The sequence below is a fragment of the Neodiprion fabricii genome, chromosome 4 (assembly GCF_021155785.1).
Source record: "Neodiprion fabricii isolate iyNeoFabr1 chromosome 4, iyNeoFabr1.1, whole genome shotgun sequence".
NCBI lineage: Eukaryota > Metazoa > Arthropoda > Insecta > Hymenoptera > Diprionidae > Neodiprion > Neodiprion fabricii.
The window spans coordinates 16,761,745-16,781,528 of NC_060242.1; the positions used below are offsets into that span (position 1 = coordinate 16,761,745).

General features: G+C 37.5%; 2 protein-coding genes and 1 long non-coding RNA gene across 3 annotated transcripts; 2 read left to right on the forward strand and 1 right to left on the reverse strand.

The window, feature by feature from the left end:
- Nucleotides 1–3,273: 3,273 nt before the first annotated feature.
- On the forward strand, nt 3,274–10,773 carry LOC124180966 (nucleolar pre-ribosomal-associated protein 1). Its single transcript, XM_046566982.1, has 15 exons — nt 3,274–3,779; nt 3,891–4,185; nt 4,265–4,865; nt 4,940–5,233; nt 5,317–5,607; nt 5,687–6,022; nt 6,109–6,442; nt 6,508–7,695; nt 7,788–8,108; nt 8,184–8,705; nt 8,777–8,904; nt 8,994–9,206; nt 9,286–9,506; nt 9,622–10,018; nt 10,098–10,773. The coding sequence occupies exons 1-15, from the start codon at nt 3,482–3,484 to the stop codon at nt 10,662–10,664; spliced, it is 6,006 nt and encodes a 2,001-aa protein (XP_046422938.1). The 5' UTR covers nt 3,274–3,481; the 3' UTR covers nt 10,665–10,773.
- LOC124180968 (calcium-transporting ATPase type 2C member 1) lies at nt 10,498–16,020 on the reverse strand. Its single transcript, XM_046566984.1, has 16 exons — nt 15,881–16,020; nt 15,315–15,515; nt 14,953–15,042; nt 14,741–14,838; nt 14,328–14,586; nt 13,889–14,225; nt 13,617–13,810; nt 13,314–13,508; nt 13,062–13,218; nt 12,804–12,974; nt 12,408–12,723; nt 12,139–12,324; nt 11,905–12,052; nt 11,708–11,803; nt 11,439–11,580; nt 10,498–11,325 (listed from the first exon to the last, which is right to left on the reverse strand). Exons 1-16 carry the CDS (start codon nt 15,959–15,961, stop codon nt 11,192–11,194), a joined length of 2,805 nt encoding a protein of 934 aa, XP_046422940.1. The 5' UTR covers nt 15,962–16,020; the 3' UTR covers nt 10,498–11,191.
- On the forward strand, nt 15,951–17,795 carry LOC124180988. Its single transcript, XR_006870355.1, has 3 exons — nt 15,951–16,053; nt 16,341–16,485; nt 16,576–17,795. It is a non-coding gene; the product is annotated as an uncharacterized LOC124180988 (long non-coding RNA).
- The last annotated feature ends 1,989 nt before the right edge of the window (nt 17,796–19,784 follow it).

Consider the following 19,784-nt stretch of genomic DNA (forward strand, 5'->3'; position numbering starts at 1 on the left):
AGCGTGCGTCGAGCTTTTATAATCTGCATTGCCAGAAACAGTAATCAATGGTTTGTTAAACCGCGGGTACTCGAGCGAACAATGAGAAACCGATTGATATAATAAGCATACGCATAATGATGCAGCGACATCGGCAATTACAGAAACTTGAAATTTGTCACTTGACATAAGTGCATTAAGCAGGTAAAGTTCAGTATAACAGCAAGTAAGGATTTCCACTGCAGCCGATGCTTAGATTTGTAAAATAAATTTTGATTGGGTATCAAATTACGTATAATTCGAGAAATTTCTTATCGTATGAGACGGATGGATCGATGAATTACACTCTGCAGTGAATAGAAACGACGAACTATTGCGGGCCTCGATACGAGGGACTGTTAATCAGTTTGAACTCATTAGGAATGTTAAGACTAGCTAATTACCATCAATTAACATCACTTGTTAGAAAAACTCTCCTCGTGCAGGCGTAAGATAGTTAGAAGATTTTATAATCGTTGCTAAAATGTTTGCCCCATATAATACGATTGCCTGCTTGGTAAACGACATAGCTACCAAAAATATCGTGAATATAGTGTAACGAAACGAAATTAGCCAAGTTTTCATGCACGAATTAGTTTCACACTTAACTAACGTAGCTGCACGTTCAGGCAATTTGATACTACGAAAATTTCTTCCTTACAAATAATTAGTAATAAAGGAGCAAGGATAACATCAATCAGTAATATTTCAAACAAAAATTGATAAGAATGCAGTACTATTCTTATTACAAGCTTGCATTCCAAATGCACATGCACGCATTGTAATTAGATTTACAGAAGTTATACAGATATATTACGAAGAGAGTTATTATATAAAACTCGTACAGTGTCAAATAACCGTAATAATAAATGATAAAATTCGCAGATAGTCACATTAACAGTACAGGCACGTCGTTACTATGACCATGATGATAATTAAGACTTTAATTAAAGGTAGATAACAAGTTAAGGGAAATGTTCGGTGCACTTTGTAGCTATGGAAAATATCGATCCTAGAAAGATGTGGATTATTTTTTTGTTAGGTTTTATCTGTGATCGCGAAGGACCCTCTATGGCAGCCAAAAAGTAAGACCAAACCTATGACTGTCTCACAACACTATCGCGTAAATGAAGGTACCAGTGTCAGTATCGGTATTTATTAATGTACATGACAATACTGGACAACTTTGAATTATCTGTCTCAAACAAGTTAAACAAATTACGAAAACAAAAATCTCGAAGTGGAGAAAACCAAAAATACTACTTTAGAAAATAAAATACAATGAAGAAACTATAAACTAATCAAAAACAAACCAACAAAATTTAAATTAAGAGAAACAGAGAAGCAATAAACACAAGTACAGCGATGCAAAATAAGAAGTACAGGGAAGCAAAGAAAAGCAAGGTCAGACCGTACCCCGTCACGTATGCTCAGCGGCTAACAGGTGATTAAAAAGACCATGTTCGCAGCCCTCCAAAGAACAAAAGGTATCATCAGAACCATGCGTAATTTTTTAGATAGTAAATTTTCGTTTGTGTAAAAAAAAATCTAGAGCTCTGGAAAAAAATCACCGGCCACGGCATTTCGATGTTTCGTTGAAAAACTTGATGTTTGACGGTAAAAAAATCTTATTTGTGATCACACCGAGTTGTGTTTCTTTTTCCATATACAATTTCACGTGAAAAAAGTTCCCCACAGTTAAAAAAATAAAACGAAATTTTCTGCAGATTGTGACAAAGAGCGTAGGACTTACGATGGTAATCTTACGGTTATGAACAGCAGAGAAATTACGAATGAAATCTTGCGTTTTTCGGCTGCTGATCCTTTGATTACAGCATATTCGAACTGCCCGCAATTGATTTGAATACAATCTGATATAATATAATACAATGTGATATAATATAATATATAATGAAAGAGGGAGAGAGAGATAGTGAGAAGGGAAGAGAAAATCTTCATAAAAAATCCAACGAGGTTAGCCTTCCTTTTTTGCCATTTTCAGAGTTCTCAATGTCGTCAATATCTTCAAAATAATGGATACTAGGTTGAAGTGAATGGACTCCAACGAAATCCATTTCGTTGGTTCTCGAATTTCTTTCCCTCCGTCTATATATAGGTACTGGTACTTTTAAAATGTACCTAGGTACAGATACAAGGTACTTGCTGAGAAAAGTACCTAGGTACAGGTGTAATATACTGGGAAATGTACATACCTAGGTACAAAAAAAGTACTTGTATAAATTTTCCTTTCCAATCATTTTCAGAGATTGCGTGTTTTATACAGATGTACCGCTCTATTTTGAAACGAGATCCAAGGTACTAAAAAGGTCAAGGCACTAGAAATTTTAAAATAAGTGACGCCATAATGCATCAACTTTTGTTACAATTCGTATAAGTTATGAAATGAAGAATTACAGTATTTAACACCAGGAAAAAATTTGGCAATTGTATTTTATAGATGTGTATTCATACAAAAGATGCTATACACAATTCGCAATCTGAAATGCAAACTTAAAAGAAATTGACGCTAACTCACAAGGTTCGTTTCGCCAACTCTTGGTACCTCCTAATATGGCACCTCCTTCGAGATATTCTAACTGACTTTTCAAACTCGCAAAATAATCAAGAAGCATGCGATTAAGACAATTAAGAATTCGGCAAAAAACAGTGCTTTACACGGTGAAAACAGAGTTCAGAAACTGTAGAAGTAGCACATTGGCGTCATTAGGACGTGTAAGACTACCTAAATATTTCCAGGCTGCTCTAATTTTGATAACTCGTTTTTTCTTCGGCCTGCACGTCTGTATCATTCACTGATTAGTTTGATGCGAATTACGTGACAAAGTGTAAAGGACACGAACAACACTTATCGAATTACGAGACAAATCCTGAACACAATCAACACAATGAATTTTCGACTGCCGACGCGCCAAATCTTAGCAGGTCAAAAAAGCTGGGTGAGATGAACAGTCTGATGTTGGCTGAATTGCCGCGCCCGCGGTGTTGGCGTAGATTCGAATACTGCAACGAAAAGCATACAAATTTCTCAATCATTTACGAGCTACTAACGAGTTTATACAGTGTTAAATATGCAAAAAAATTAATTGAAAATCAGGAAGGGACCTCTTTTTATCAGAATATCAACATAGGATTCAAATAATCAATGCTTACGGCTTATACTCCCTCCACTGTCTCCTGTGCCTACGGCACAGCAGTGCCATCTTATTTCACGCAGCTATTTGTTTACATGGAGTTCGTGCTCCTTGTGTAGCTCCGTGACACGCGGATTGTGCGGGGTTAACCTCAATTTCTTTTAACTTCGAAAACGACCACGTGGGCCGATTGATTAGTGTTTGGTTATTTATTAGTAAATGAAACACGTTCGATACTTTCGATCAATGGTATGCAATAGATGCAGAATATAGTAAATATCAGTTAATAGAATATCACAATTACGTGTGACATGGTCGCGGCGAACGATGATAGAAAACAGATTTCGAAGAAGATCAAAAAGAAAAATTGTGCATCTGAATGCTCAGAAATGAAAACAGATGCAGGAATGTACGACGAACAAAATGTGAGCCCCTCAAAAGTAAACGGTGTCGTTAAAAAGATTAAAAAAGCGAACAAACGTAAGGCCGACACAATCGACGATGCAAAAGATGCCAGTGTTGGTTTGCTTAAGGAGACTGAGCAAACCGAACAATCAACTTTTGATACAGGTTCCAAAAAACTCAGACTCGAAAATGAGAGTGGCAAAGGTATTCCGAAAAAAATGTTGTTTTCTTCAATAAGAACAAAACAGTGAGGCGAGAAATAAAGTAAAAATTATTTAGCAGAAATTACTTTAATTTGAGCTTCCATGTCTTTAGACAACGATGAGACTGATGAGGATGAAACAGGCACAACGCCAAATATCACAGATAAAGAAGCGAGTCAGATAACCGGAAAGTCGTTGAGAGCAGGTTTCAACTCTGCAGATAGTATTATTGTGCTTAGAAAGTTTGTGACAATTTGCAATGATAAGAAGAAGCACGATTTGTCAGTGCAGTATTTGAACGCAGGTGGAAGTCCATTAGAAATTCTGAAACTCTTGGATACCATGGATAAAAAATCCTCAAGCAATACGACAACCGTTTTCTCAGCGATGGAAATAGTCGTGATGAAGTAAGAAGCCAATTCGGAAGATTCAATCGCTTTGCATATCTTCACAAATATAAAACTAAATTATCAATCCCTGTTTCAGGATCTTGGAAAAATATCCTCAGTATCATTCAAGTGCCACAGAAGCCTGCAGGCATTTGCTAAATTCCCACCTTTCCTCTATACATTCAATGCTTTCCAGTCAGAGTAATGCCAAACAGCGGAGAGTCGTTTTGCGACTTTTAACCGCAGTCGTGTCCCTGGGCGGTAGCCTACCTCGAGAATTGCTAGGACACCTTTCTTTGCACACCCAAGTACTGGACACACTTTCGAGCCACACCCAGCCATCAGATCCACAGTGTGTTCGAACCAGCTTCGTTCATTTCATCCTGTCGTTTCTGGTAGAAGGAAACTTGTCTGTGGTCAGGGCGCTGCTCGAAAAGCGTGGAGTTTTATCCAGCATTTTCCCAGGACTGATATACGATAGTCACCAATTGGTCAACCTCGTTCTGACTACAATCAAGTCTTACGTTCTTGAGAATCCAGGAATCAGCAAAACCATAAAACTCCACACTTTCTCCACTCCAGTTGTCCAGAATCTAGTCTCCCTCTATAATTGGAAAGGGCCGACAAACTGGCCAGGGAAGAATAGGAAAAAAAATGTGGAAGAATCTTCAGGTCACACAAATCTTGAGGAAAAAAAAGTGTGCCTAACAATTCTATAATATAAAACTAAACATAGATGAAACACATTCATAGTTCTTCACACTACCCACAGGTGGTCGTCGAGGTGGTTCATGAATTTTTATCAACGCTACTTACGTCCAACAAATTTGGTATAATATTTCACGATCGTTCACTGGGCACATCTGGTCAAAAAAATAATCAGCTGGCAAACACTATACTTCAGAGCTTAGATCGTCCGTGGGAGCACGAAAAGCCTGCAGACTTAGTTGTGAGAATTTTAGTCGCATGCCCTGATCTGATCAGATCTCAGCTTGTGTACACCGAATCTTATTTGGCACCAGTGGCATCAAAAAACTGGGTTCTACTCATGGAATTTATGCAGAAGGTAAACTTTAGATATCCAATCCTCTTTCTTGTATTGTAAATTCGAACAGTTTTATCATTTCGACTCATCATGTTTCATTTCAGGTTATCGGCTCGCTGGATCCCAAATTGTGCTTAAAACCATGTTTGCCAGAACTGACTATTTCACAGTTATTTTCTGCACTGACAACTCTCACAGCACCTTTGATTATACTGAAAAATGCTATTGCCCCATCCATTGATCATGACAATGCTTTGATACGACAAACTTCTATAGTCCTGCTCTCTGTCATGCTGGGGCAATTGAACAATTTCATGAATACCATAAGAAATGACAGCATTTATCGCTCTCATGCAGAAAAGATACAACATTTAGTTACTGACTACATGTTGAAGGTGATAATACTTTATCTAACTATTTTGAAGTCCCTGAAGATATCGTGTGTTCGCCGAATCATTACCAATTGATTTTCAGAACATTCCGAGTCTTGATTCGATCCTAACTGCTTGGAACAAGGCACTGTTGCTGGACAAAGAACACGAAGAAGATTCCGAGGCAGTGGTAACAGTTTCCCAATCGCCTTGTAAAAACAGTCTTGAAGCAATTTTAAACCTACTTTTAATGTACAGAGATGTTTGCCCCCAGTTGTTAGAAACTAGCTCCATTTCAAATTCAACCATAGACTCGACTAAGCTTCTAACAGGATTAAACACGTTGGAAAATGTAGATGAAGAAGAATTAGGCAACATGAAAGTAAAAGCATTACAATTTTTGTTGGCACTGGATTCTTCTGCATTTGCCCCAGAGAAGGTAGCGTTTTATACTTATCCTCCTATCTCTATTACATACTCGAAAGTTCAAATCCCTCTTTCAAATCTTGATGCAAATTTCTCCAGGAGTTATTCGGCCAAGCAGTTCCATTTTTGATTTCGCTTCTTGACGATGATCAAAAATCAAAGGATGTAATTTCTCATACAAGAACAGCAATGAGGATGCTTTTGGATACTTGCGGGGTGTTCGAAGACTGCGGTTATCAAGCAGATATATGGATAAACAGCTCATTGGGGTTGAAAAGTGCGGAAGAAAGATCGGAAATTGCTGTTTGGCTTGTTGAAGTCATACGGAAAACAACGAAAAATGCAAATAAATATATCGAGTGGATTACCAAGGCCGAAGAGGTAGTCGGCGAACAACTTTATAGCAGTACAACAATCGAAGATATATTTGCAGGTAATAACGCGATTGCAAAACCGTCTCTGTTGTACATAATAAGTTGAAATTTTACGTTTTTGCAGATCTGTCGGAACGCGACATAGAAATCGACAGAAACAAAACCGCAAGGCTACTGCCCTCGGTATCTATAAGCCCGCTACTTCCGGCCGCATTCGAAAGTGTAATAAATGATGGACGAAATCTTTTACTGCAGTATTTATCCCGAGTTACGATACACACATTGCATTGCCAAGTTACTCCAAATACGCTGATACATTTGGCACAAGACGTCCAAGAATTAGCTTCACTGTCTTACCTTTCTAGCTGGATACCAAACAGCGAACATGCTTACGTGAAAAAGCCGTTCAGTTCGAAAAGTTTAATTACCAAAATTAGCAAAGCACTGATAACAGACAGTAAAATTGAAGTGAATAAAATATTTTACGGTAGCCGGAAAGTCGTTTTCAAAGTTGTAGATGAAGAAGTCAGTCTTGAACATTCAATGAGTCACGAAGAACTTCTTGCTTTGTTCAGGTTAACTGTATTCTATTTTACACGATTAATACAGGAGGAAAAATTCACAGACGAATTGATTCATAACGTTAAAGTTCTTTTCATTTCTTTGCTACATATTGCTATGGACATTGAAAATACTACAGAGGGTTCCGATAATCTGTCCGAAGAATGTTGTAAATGGATATTCGCCCATCCAATTATCCTGCAGTTTTTTTCACCTTTATACAAACGAAAGAATCTCGTTGGAAAGTATATTACAGAAATGACTGTGCAGGTTTCTTTGGCTGTGATTGATTTGTTTGGTGAGCAGAAAATCTCCGATATGATCGTCCCCTTCAAAGAAAAATTTATGACAAAGCTACTATCTGCGGCAAAGAAATGCCGGAGCGATGGACGTGTCAAAGATTCCTCAAGCGTGATACAACTAGTCGAAATACTACAACTGAACATTAATTACATTGTAGAAATTTTAGAAGTCTTGATCGAATTAGAGGTAGACAAACTTCTTTCAACGGATAAAAATCATCTATCAATGTGGGGCTTGTTAATCCCGAAATTACTAACAATTACGGCAACGAAAAGAAACATTGATAGCAACACACAATCTGTCAGCCTGGAAAAATCAATGATAGAAAAGATTTGCCAACGTACGATTCAGTTAAGCCTGTGCAAGATCAAAGATTTGGACTTATGGATCGATAGTCTTCTATCTCATTTGGAAAGGTTTCCGCACAATATTGCTGTGATTGATAAAAGTTGGTTGAATTTCTAACTCATATTGACATCACATTGATTCACTTCAACACATAATTAAATTGATTAAAACTGTTGCTTGATAAAATTTCAGACTTCTTCCTGTCCCTGGTCAAGGATAAAATGAGCTCTTCCGCAATAAAACTTGCGTCTTTTCTTATAAACAGGAATACAAAATTCATTCCTGTTTACGTGAAGTACGCTTTGCACAATGAAAACGTATTGAAAGCAAGAGAAGCTATTTTTCCGATTCTATCTAGCATACAGGATCACGAAACACAGCCGCAATTCTTTCTGAAATTACGAGACTTGTATAAAAATGAAATTTTCAGTTGGTTTTCTGATCCCAACACCATAGATACGTGCATTAAAAAAAATATAACAGCTGCCGTTCGACTGATTGATACTACTATTGGTAAGTAATGAAAAAAAAAATTATAAGTAACAAAACAGTTACACCATTAATAAATTCGAGAATAATATTTTACAGATTCAAAAACGTGTGACGATACTTGCGAAATGATTCTGTCAAATGGCGACAAATTGTTGGGGGTCGATACAAGTTACATCCAGTTACTAAAAATCATTTTCACAAAGGCTGTAAGCGTTGAGCACGCCGAAAATAATCGTTTGGTCGATTTTGTTCAAATATTGATTCACATAATGGTATCATCATTGAAAAAAGAGAGTAAAAACACACAGAAGCACAACAGCTTGTGTCAGATTTTACTGGACATTTTGAATTTGGTTCGAAACAAAGAAAACAATTCGCGTTTTCACGAGATAAGAAAGAATCACTCCTGGCCACAGTTTACGAGATTTTCCTTAAAGCTTGGATTGAAATCATCCAAGGAGAGTGACGCACAAGTTCAGCTACTCAAAACTTTTGTCAGACTATGTGATGTTGTATACGAGGATAACTGCGATGACGAATACATTAAAACCCTGTTCGAAATGACGACCTCCCATTCAGAGTTTATCAACGTCATGCTTGGTCACTCACCTACTAAAAGTAAACCACGTTATCCAAGAAAATCTGCAACAATAGACGAAAATTATACTGATCAATGATATTCGTTTCAGGGCATTTGATCGAGCTGCTTCTTACCTTGGTTCGTAAAAATAACTCCTTGATGACATCCACACACGTACCGCTTTACCTAGGCGCATATAACGCAACGTTGAGCGAAACTGACCAAATGATATTACAGGTAAGAAATGGGTAGTCAAACAAGAAAGTGAATCTTTCTTCCCGACTTTAAATGCTCCGGGATAATCCTCAGTAATTCTTTACATTCAGCTACTGCAGTACTACGAAAGTCATGATGTCAAACTAACGGACTATCGCCCTTACCTTTGGGGTAGCGCTGCTGCTTCACATTACAGCGTTAAAACTGGAGTGGACACTGCATTGTGGAGACAGCCATCAACTTCCCAAGTATTGGATTTATTCTTACCAGAAATCGTTAATAACACGGTGAAAAATTACCCAGTCAACAGAAAGCTACAGATGGTAAATCTTTTTGTAACTGACATGCTAATTTACACTGACTTAATGTAATTAACACTGTTTTTATCTTTGCAAATTTCAGAGCTCTGAATTACATGCTTCACAGTCAATTTATGATCCAGCGTTTTACTTGCCACTGCTCTGTTACTTATTATCAGACAACAGCGTGGTTGCTTGTCATAAAATCACTCAGAGTGGCGCATTGGCTCTGTCCTTATCAGCCTGTGGAAGTACGGATGGTCAGACACGTTTAGCAGCTTTTACTGTTATATCCAGATTCTACTACCACTTAGAAGCTACAAAGTAAGTTTTAATACAATTAGGCAATTCTGATTGCTTTCAGGGTGGTGGTAAGTTTTGAGTATTCCACCAAATTTCTTAAATTTAACTAATCATTTCCCCCTTTTTTATTCCACAGTTCGAAGGAAAAATTATTGTGGATGCATTTCATTGACATTTTTCGAAAAGGTATATCTTCTGCAGAGCCAGAGCTCAAAAATGTTCAAATTTCTTGTTTGGTAACAACATTTATGGCCAGAACTTCGCTGGTCGCTACTCAACCTTTGAACCCTTTGTATTCGTCATTGCAAAAGTTCCTCGTGGCAAAACCTTCCTTGGATTTGGCAACTATACCGGAATTTTTGCAACTCTTTCACAGTTCTGAGATCGACCACAAATTGCATAGATTCTGGATTTTAGAAGTAGTTCGCGACGGACTGAAAAGTGCTATTGATGGAGACCTGGCTTTCAGATGCGTTTTGTTTAAAATGCTCTTCGATTTCTATAACTGTGCATTGGCTGACCGTCAAACACAAGTAAATATTGAATTATTCGCAATTTCATTGGGCTCGGAACCGAAACGAGTTGACTTCATTGTTTTCTTTGTATTTGCAGAATCTTATTCTACAAGTAATCAACTCTGCAGTCAAAATTCCAAACACAGCAGTGCTGCTTGTTACCGGTTATGGGTTGCTACCCTGGCTTCATGAGATAATTTATTCATCAGATGTAAATGATACAGAATTTGTGACAATTTTCACAGAAGTGACACTCAATCTTTACGATTCGTTGGTAAAGTCCAACGAGAAAAATGAAGACGTATATTTCATGTTCTTGCAAACAATGATGAATTTCATGAAAATTTTGTCTAGAAGTACGGACATTGAATCGTATAAAAATTATGTTAGTACTATGGAAAAAATTGTTTCTTTCAAGCCAAATGATTTTTGCAAAATTTTGTCGTTCAAATTCATGACAGCCTTGGTGGAGCTTTCGAAAACAATCTTAGGCGAGATAAAGGAATGTCAAGATATATTACAACATGGTTCAAAGTTTGCTAACAAAACTTTAAGCTTATACTGCCCAGATAGCTACTCTACTTCTGACAGTAATGTTATTACTCTTGCGAAAACCAGTCTCATAAAATTACTTTTCACGTGGTATACCGTTAAAGAAATTTAACTAGTACCTAAAAACAATTCGCATCGCCAAGTGTTCGACGACAATTTTGTAAATATTATTTTTTTTTTCTTTGTAAAAATACAATGTACATATATATCAGTTTCCTATACGACTGCTAAACATTTATTTATCATATTCACATATTCCTCCAGTTCCATTGCAATTCGAACTTTTAAAAAAAATCTCTTTATACGTCAATTCAATTAAATAATCATCTGCAGGAGAAAATCGTTACGTATAGCTATTTTCATTGGAGTGGAACTTTTTCTCCATTGCATTTTAAAAGTTGAAAATCTGACTATAGCCAATCAATCATGCTCAAGTATCAACCGTGGTTCGTCTCAACCACAGAACTGCAGAAGTATTTTAAAGTGCTATTTGGAATTTTCCATCAACTTTCAACGTTCCACCTAAATTATTAACTAGCAAGTGAGCAGATACGGTTCAATAATATTGTCCATTTCTATCAACGTTGGTGTTTTTCTTACTCCTTATCCTCTGCACAACTTTTCTAGCAATCTAAACTATTAAACGAAATCCAATTCGCATTTCGTGTAGTGTCGGCTGCTCGCCCTTCGTCTGTCCAACTGGCGTTCTATCAATTTTTTGATTTCACTGATTATGAATACACTCGAGGTGAGTGTCACTAGGAATAATATATCTGAAAGCAATTATATAATAAGGTGATGAAGAACTGAACATAGCAATGTCATTTCGGAATACAGCTAACAGTATTCAAATTCAGATTATTCGATTTAAAGTAGCTGAAGTTACCTTTGAACGTTAGCGCTTCTGTCTGAAAGACTTGCTGCAGGGGGGGAAAATAGATGACCAACATCTGACCAACAACAGATAGTGACACAGCCAGAAGAAACATTCTGTTGCTAAATAAGCCAATGGTGAATATCGACTTTGTCTGTAAGAAATAAATTATACGGTTTTTGGTGCACTAATAAATTCTGCTCAATGAGTTCTACACTAGTGTAACATTTGCCATTATATGTATATAAATATTGAAGATTAAAAATAGGCATCAGTTTCACCTGTGATCGGCAACTCAGCGCATTGAACATATCGAAAAAAACAAAGCAGGTAAAAGTCATCGTCGTATCTCTGGCGGTTATACCTCCAGACACCATCTACATGATAGAGAAATACAGACATATTTAGCGCGCAACTGCAAGGTGCAGAGATGACTAGCACATTTTTGTATCAGAGCACTTTTCCAGAAAATACTCACCTCACGGTTGTAAACCCATAAAGTTCCCAGAATGATAATTACAGCTGAAAGTAGGACGTTTACAATTAGGCTCCGATTGATCATCGGTTCCTTTGTGTTCCGAGGTTTTTGTTTAAGCACATCCTTGTCGACTGGTTCAACTCCAAGACTATAAACATTTACAGAACGCATGTGACAATCACTGAGAATGCACTGTTCAAATAATCTTCGTCTGAATTCGAGAATTTCATATACCTTTGAGCCGGCGGACCGTCCATAATAATATTGATCCACAAAATCTGCATGGCGTTCAAGGGGTTTGGAATTCCCATCAGCGTTGCCAAGGCGATCAATGACAGCGCTGCGATACTTGTACTTAACTGAAATCTTACGAAGTTACGAATATTGTAAAAGATTCCTTTCCCCTCCTCTATCGCCGCTCTGTAGACCAAAAAATGTAAAATAAACGAAAGAGAGAAATGGCTGAAGAACAAACTGAAGCTGAACATTTCGATAAGACTCACATAATCGCATGAAAATCATCGTCGACTAAAATCATATCTGAAGCTTCTTTACAGACGTCGGTACCATTCTTCCCCATTGCGATACCAATGTCCGCCTTTTTCAATGCTACTCCGTCATTCACTCCATCTCCGGTCATCCCAACGATATTTCCGTTCCTCTGTAATGCTTTTACTATGCACAATTTGTGTTTCGGCGTAACACGATAGAACACGCTCACGTTGTTTATCATTTGTTCCAGCTGATGCTCTCCGATACTGTCTATCTCGTCCCCGGACATGAGCTGCATGTGGATTGTGTCTAAACCGATCATGTCGGCTAAGGGAAGATGGAAACAGGCCGGGATTTTAATCTCTCTGAAATCTGTCGGCATTGTAGACTATTCCTAAAAGACTTACCAATAGCCGAAGCAGTCTCCTTCGCATCGCCCGTTACCATCTTGACATTGACGCCGCTGTTCAACAGCATAGTTATAGATTCTCTGACTTGGGACCTTGGTGGGTCGCAAATCCCCACAAGCCCAACATAGACGAGATCCTGCAACGAACTGCCTCGAGCCAAGCCCATCACTGAAAAGATGAAGTTTTGAAATAAGTTTTCAAATGAACTTTGCCAGATTCTCCAAAGATTGTGTTCGTGTGACGAAAGTGGCAAACCTCGTAAGCCTTTCCTTCCAATGTCGTAAGCCTCGGTTAAAATTTCCTGCTCCTTCTTCTGATTCAGAGAATATAGCTGACCATTTGCCGAATACTTTGTACATTGTGGCAGAATTCTTTCTATCGCGCCCTTGACGAAGAATATTTCCTCTTTGTTCTGTGATACGGAAGGTTTAGAAATACGGAATGTAAGTAACTGTGCCAACTTGTCTGGTTTGTTGGATCAATTTTGTAATCTTGTTTCATACTCACAGCACTGTACTTCGTGGCACATCTAACTGCCATCATTTTCTGCTCAGAAGAAAATGGATACTCCTGGAGTCTGAGATACTTATCGACCACGCCGTACATTTTATTTTTCATCGCGACAGCCATCAAGGCACCTTCCGTTGGTTGACCAAGAAGGACATCATTCTGAATGATCGCATTATTACAGACACATCCAACCTAATATAAAGAATGCAAAGAACCATATTACTTGGAGGCAATTTGCTGAGAAATGTTCACACCTTCTCATAAAGTACTAGTATTATTCCGTTATTGCTGAACTGTTACCTCAAGCATGGTGTAAATAGAAGTACGAGCAAGTTCGACGTTGTCACACTTTTGTACATTTATTTCTCCTTGATCATTGTAGCCTGTCCCACTGACATCGGCTGTGTATCCTTCCGAAGTCAACAAAGTCGTCACAGTCATCTCGTTCTTTGTTATCGTGCCAGTTTTATCGGAGCATATTACATTGACGCAGCCTGAAATTAGGGTGACGTTAGAGAAACTATTAAAATCGAGGGATAAAATTTAGTTGAAAAACACTTGGTGTCAAGTACCGAGTGTCTCGACGGTAGGAAGTTTCTTGACGATTACTTTCCGCTTTGCCATTCTCATTACACCCAGCGCCAGTGTCACTGTTACGACAATGGGAAGGCCCTCGGGTATTGCTGCGACAGCCAAACTAACGCTAATTGTGAACATCTCAAGCAGCGGTTTTCCCTGGATCCAGCCGATCAGCATTATTATACCGATGATGCAAAACGAGTAAAATGACAGTTGAGTGCCGAGGATGTCCATGCTTCGCTGCAGAGGCGTTTTTGGAGCCTCCTCAGCCTGCATCATCGCAAATACCTCGCCAAACTCGCTTTTCTCGCCGGTATTGACAACGATTCCCTGGAAAAATGGGGTGTACAAGTAAAAAACTGCCAAGTCTGTTTAAGAATTTGAAAAGTCTCAAATATATGTGATATTTTTCTTGCAAGATTATCTTCATACCTTGCCATTGCCGCAACGCACCAGCGTTCCCATGAATGCAATGTTTTTCTTGACACTGTGTCCATTTGTTTTTAACAAAGGTGCAATGTTCTTTTGAGCAGGTTCAGTTTCGCCTGTAAAACTACTTTCGTCTATCGCCAAATCAATCGCTTCAAATATCCTAATGTCTGCTGGCACTCTGTCGCCGATATTTAAATGCACTATATCACCGGGCACTAAGTTTCTGGCAAGAAAAGTTTCCAGATGTCCTTCACGCAAGCTAAAAGCATTAAACAGTGGCTGTTAGACAGACTGTATAAAACGCTATTCAAGTTAGGATGTAAATTTTAAAGATGTGTTAAGTATTGATTGCGTGGCATTGCACATGCATTAGAGCAAAAGAAACAAACGATTTGTTACAAATTAATACTTACCAATGGCACGTGGGTGGCACTAATTTATTTAATTCTTCTAGTGACTTTTCAGATCTATATTCCTGAACAAATGCTACTGTCACTACTATGACAATGGCCTGTAAACAAAGAGGACATATTAGATATACATATGTAGAATTGTTGTCCAAAGAATGCTGATGAGTTCAGTTTGCAATGATTACAGGAATTAATGCAGAATTGAGTATACTTACCACTGTAATACTGATAGCATCATCAAACTGTTTCATACAAACACTGACAAAGGCAGATCCTAGTAATAGGAGAATCAACGGGTTTTTAAACTGAAATAAAAAATTTCACCAAGATATTATTTTCACACTATTAATGTTTTGACAATTTCTATTTATCATTGTAACTGTGAAAAAAAACTCAACAGAATTTAAAAATATCCAGAGAGCGTTCTTATTTGTTATTCATTTGGTGTTGACCTCAAAAAAAAGAATCCTACTGCAACTAGCTTGGAATTTCGGCTCTCAGGCAAGGCTACTATTTGGGACACAGTATCTACAAAACTAACATCGTTCAAAAGGTTTTGCTTCTTTCAACTCCTGACCTGCTCAATGTACTTTTTCCAAGTAGGTTCTTCTTCGCGTACGATCAATTCGTTGTATCCTGTAAGCTGCATGCGCAGTTCTGCCTCTCGCCACCACAATCCGCTCCGCGTATCGACTCGCAACCTTGCTGCAACTTCCTCCGCACCTAAGCTGGCCGCTTCGGCTGTTGAGAGCCACATGTCCGTGTCCAGGTCTTCGATCTAAATAACAATAATAATGCGCGACGTGTTGGGTGGTTGAACTTGTGACTAAACGGATGAAATCTGCACTCGATGAAAAAAGAAGGAATAAATATTATTACAATGTGTCTTGGCATCTTGACCATCTCAACCCGACGTTTGCTCATTATTTTTACAAGCTGTTGCAATAGTGAGACTCAACAACCTTTGCAGCGTGCTAACAAATTTTGTGGCGATCTAAACAATTTCACACTGTTCATGATCAAGTGTGTAAATAAAAGATTCAACGTCATAGTGGGTAAGCCTGTCCTGGCAGTTGTGTATTGATTAACCTTTGAACTATTTGTGATTAAAGATAATTCAAGAAATTACTTTGACACACGTACCATCGTTGACAGACAACTTGTCCGGCTACGGATGTTAATACTTGATACAACAATAACTTGACTTGTTACACGTTTTGGCATGCATGAATTTCACGCAAAGTCAAATTCATGATAGACTATGGCTCAATTGGACAATAAGGTGCTAGACAGATTGGATAATCTTATTTGATAAGGTGTGTATGCTTTGATAAGATTCTTCAATATATTACTAAAAATCATAAGAACAAAAAGAACACGAAGATCAATTAAGAGTCGTGCGAGATCGATGAATGATTGCAGATTAGAATTACCCGTCACTTGTTCGAGCGTATCTAGCAAAACGTGATGTGATTGCACGTTTCTCTTCGCATTGATGTCTTGTTCTTTTTTCTTTTGCATTGTTCAATAAGCAACACCGAAATTAAATCTGTGATTTCGTATCTCGCTGATGAAGTTTCAAAATTTTGCTCCTACCTGATAGATAATGATAGAAAGAACACTAATGGAAACAAAGCAACAAAAAAAAATCAGACAATGCTTCTTATACGGATTATAAGATTTTACCGACTGTATTACCTTGTTCGTCATGATAATTCTCCAGTACTTGAATGAAATGAGTATTCGCGGTAAGTAGCATTACAATACGTTCACCAATGCTAAAGTGATAATCTAGTGTTGGCAGTTAATTTGGAAGCAACTGTTTTGTGACGTTTTAGCCAACAAACTTTCCTCTACTATCCTCTCTCAAACAGCGAAGGGCATCGTTGAGCAGCGATGTCGGTAGAAAATCCGTCTTCATAAAGCTCTAAAATACCTTATCCACATACGTATGTTCCATATGTACACACAATATGTGTAAAAATAAGTAAAAAAAAGACCATCAAGAAACCGAAGACTGTGTTCAATGCCCAGTAAGTAACTGTAAGTTGCCAAGCAGGATTCGGGCGGCGGATTCACGTGTGTACATACATAGGTGTGCAAGCACGCAAAAAAGAGACTAAAAATTAACAGGGTAACAGATGTGCATGGGTATGGGTATGGAAAAATAAAAAATACGAATAAGCCCCTGACGTGTCTCGTACCACGTGGCGTTACGATGAGGTCACGCAACAATTACCACGATCGATAGTGTTTGTTTCGTGAAAACGGTAGGTAGGTGATCTTCGCGTTCGATTGGGTTTACTTAACGAGGCGCGCCTGAAAAACAACATTCGTAGACATGTTGAAATTTGCGTCGATATTAAACTACTGCACACTCAAGACTACTGCCCCCAATGCCGAGTCCACATTATTCTCCTCACAATTATTTACCGAATGCATAATATCCTCCGATAAGGGATCTTATCGGTAACCTTCGGTCACGTTACCACTTTCCTCGCACATGACGTTCACGCACCTCGCGTGCGTCTCCGCGCTGTCAAATTTGACTTGAAGGACTGATCCTACAATCCGAGCTCACGGTGTCAAATCAGTGAAGTTGACGAACAGGATAATGACGGGGGGGGAATTATCGCAGGTAACTAACGGGCGATTTTAATCGAGTCTTCTATTTCCTAAATTAGCGCTATCTCGTAGCGATGTAAATCCAACTGTGCTCGATGCAAGCGTGCATCGGCACCCGGCTACGGCTATCAGCATGTTCCGTAGCCACGGGGCGGGGCAACAAAATGTGTTGCGAAATATTCATACCACTGGATTTAGTTACTAAGCGAATCGCTTCGAGCGCCACTAAGCGACTATGCAGCGCAGTCTGTACGCTAATAAAAGTCGTTGTTACCGGCGCGAAATACAAATTTTTTCAAAGTTACCAATCATGTTTATATTATTGTAACACAAATGTAACACATAAAAGACTTATGAATAATTCTTGGTAAGATCGTAGAATTTTTAAATCATTTTGCGATATTTTCCCTCCACCCGTTTCACTTTTCAAAATAAATTTGCTATGATTGGTACAAGACTTTCAAAAAATTGTATTGTTCTACATACGTGTGTACGTGGATAAATTCTCACTTTTCTTACCAATTATTTCAGTTATCAGTATTTTATCGTACATTTATTTACTCATTTTTTCTCAATAGCATATTATATACCCGTGGAAACTCACAATTATTAGATTATTAGTTGATGATAAACTTGACACATTTCATAAACGATACTGAAGCGAGGCGTGCATACTTGAATGAAAGAATGCAGAATTAATGAAAGCGTATTGTCAAAGGAAGGCAAACAAGTCGTGTGAGTCTACAAGAGTAAAATAAAAACTTTGAAATGTATCGTTTCGAGGAAACAACTCTGAATAACATGCATACACCCCATACGCATGTAGTATGTATAGGTAGATAGAATGTTTGTTTAATGACACTAACAGATGATCCAATAAAGTTTGTTGAATAAAGTTCAAATATACAGCACTGTGTAATTAACTTACAATAACAATCTTCAACACGAATCATGAAAATATTTGATGTCCGTTGAAAAGCTACTACTACTAGTTACAATATTAGCCAATGAATCAAAAATTTATTAATATGCAAATTACTGCATTGTTAATTCATACATACAATAAACCATAGAAACCAGCGCAAGAGTAAAACATTTATCACATTGTTCAAATGGGAAGGGATATAAGATTTTCTATTGTAAGATGCAACTTGTTCATTTTGCTCGATACATGGGAAACGGAAGAAATCATATATTGGACAGTTTAATGCCATACAAGAATAATGATAACATTATAATGGAATAATTCACGAAACGTGAAATACATTTGTAGACACTTGGCCTTCATCATCTTTTTATGAATATATTTTTTCTTTCTTTTACTTTTTATTATATATATATATATAATATTATATATATGTCGGAGTATGACAAATCTCTGTTCATTTATTCCATTTAAAAATGTATTTAGTCTTTTTGTCAGAAAAGAATAAAAAGGATATTTCATCAAATCAATTTGAAATTGAACTCCCGATGAGTCCACCGTATCAAGCGTCAAGCGTTATTTGTAAGCTATGAATATAGCTTAATGACGGAACCTTAGCATCAAACAAATGGTTTGTTTATAACAACGCTTGGACGAAATCGACAGTCACGGACTAGCGAGCGAGCTGACTGGACGTGTTCGGGATCGTCACACTTAAACATGAGCAGTCCCCGTCAGGATGATCACTTTTCATCCTCTCTGCCTTTTTATGGCTTTTCTCTAACATATATATATATATATATAGCCTAGCTCTTAATTTTAATTTTAAGTACTCGCTAAATGAATTTGAAATTTTCCCATTTAATTAACACGTAAAAATAATTTTTTTGTTGTCAATTATCTATAGCATCGCGAGTTTTCATACTATTTAATTGACCATGGCCGGAAGTTTTAGAGGGATCCTTCCTCTTTAAAAGTTCCTACAGCTAATTTAGAATGTATGAAGTATCTCACCAGTAAAAAATTGTAAAGTTGATTTTTTGTAGAGAATTTAATTTCCTACAAAAAAAGTTCCATCAGCCGAAACTGTATAACTGATAGTTTCTAATATAAAAATAAATAATCATAAGAAAACTATAAATATCTACAATTCTTGATCTTCAAATGTCTTCGCCTGACCATTCTGAAGTCTTCGCCAATTACTGCTACTCTCAACCAGAGAACATAGGTTTGTCCTCTAACTGTTTTATTGACCACTTTTTCATATTATTTACATTAACATTTAATGATTTTAATATTCTCGATAAGATTTTTCCAATCTAGCTATTTATTGTGATTAATCAATTAAAAAAAAAAAAAAAATTGAGGCATCGGGGAATCGAACACAAAACTTTCAATTCTTCCATGTACATTGTATAAAACTCTAAAACTTCCGGCCATGGTCAATTAAATAGTATGAAAACTCGCGATGCTATAGATAATTGACAACAAAAAAAT

Excerpts from the sequence above, each read along its gene's own strand:
- LOC124180966 (XM_046566982.1), top strand. The coding sequence starts at position 3,482 with ATGGTCGCGGCGAACGATGATAGAAAACAGATTTCGAAGAAGATCAAA. Across the intron at positions 4,866-4,939 it reads CAAATCTTGAGGAAAAAAAA|GTGGTCGTCGAGGTGGTTCA; the intron begins GTGTGCCTAACA and ends CACTACCCACAG. Across the intron at positions 6,443-6,507 it reads AATCGAAGATATATTTGCAG|ATCTGTCGGAACGCGACATA; the intron begins GTAATAACGCGA and ends ACGTTTTTGCAG.
- LOC124180968 (XM_046566984.1), bottom strand. The coding sequence starts at position 15,961 with ATGCCAAAACGTGTAACAAGTCAAGTTATTGTTGTATCAAGTATTAAC. Across the intron at positions 14,839-14,952 it reads ATGCTATCAGTATTACAGTG|GCCATTGTCATAGTAGTGAC; the intron begins GTAAGTATACTC and ends CTTTGTTTACAG. Across the intron at positions 12,053-12,138 it reads GACGGTCCGCCGGCTCAAAG|TCTTGGAGTTGAACCAGTCG; the intron begins GTATATGAAATT and ends AAATGTTTATAG.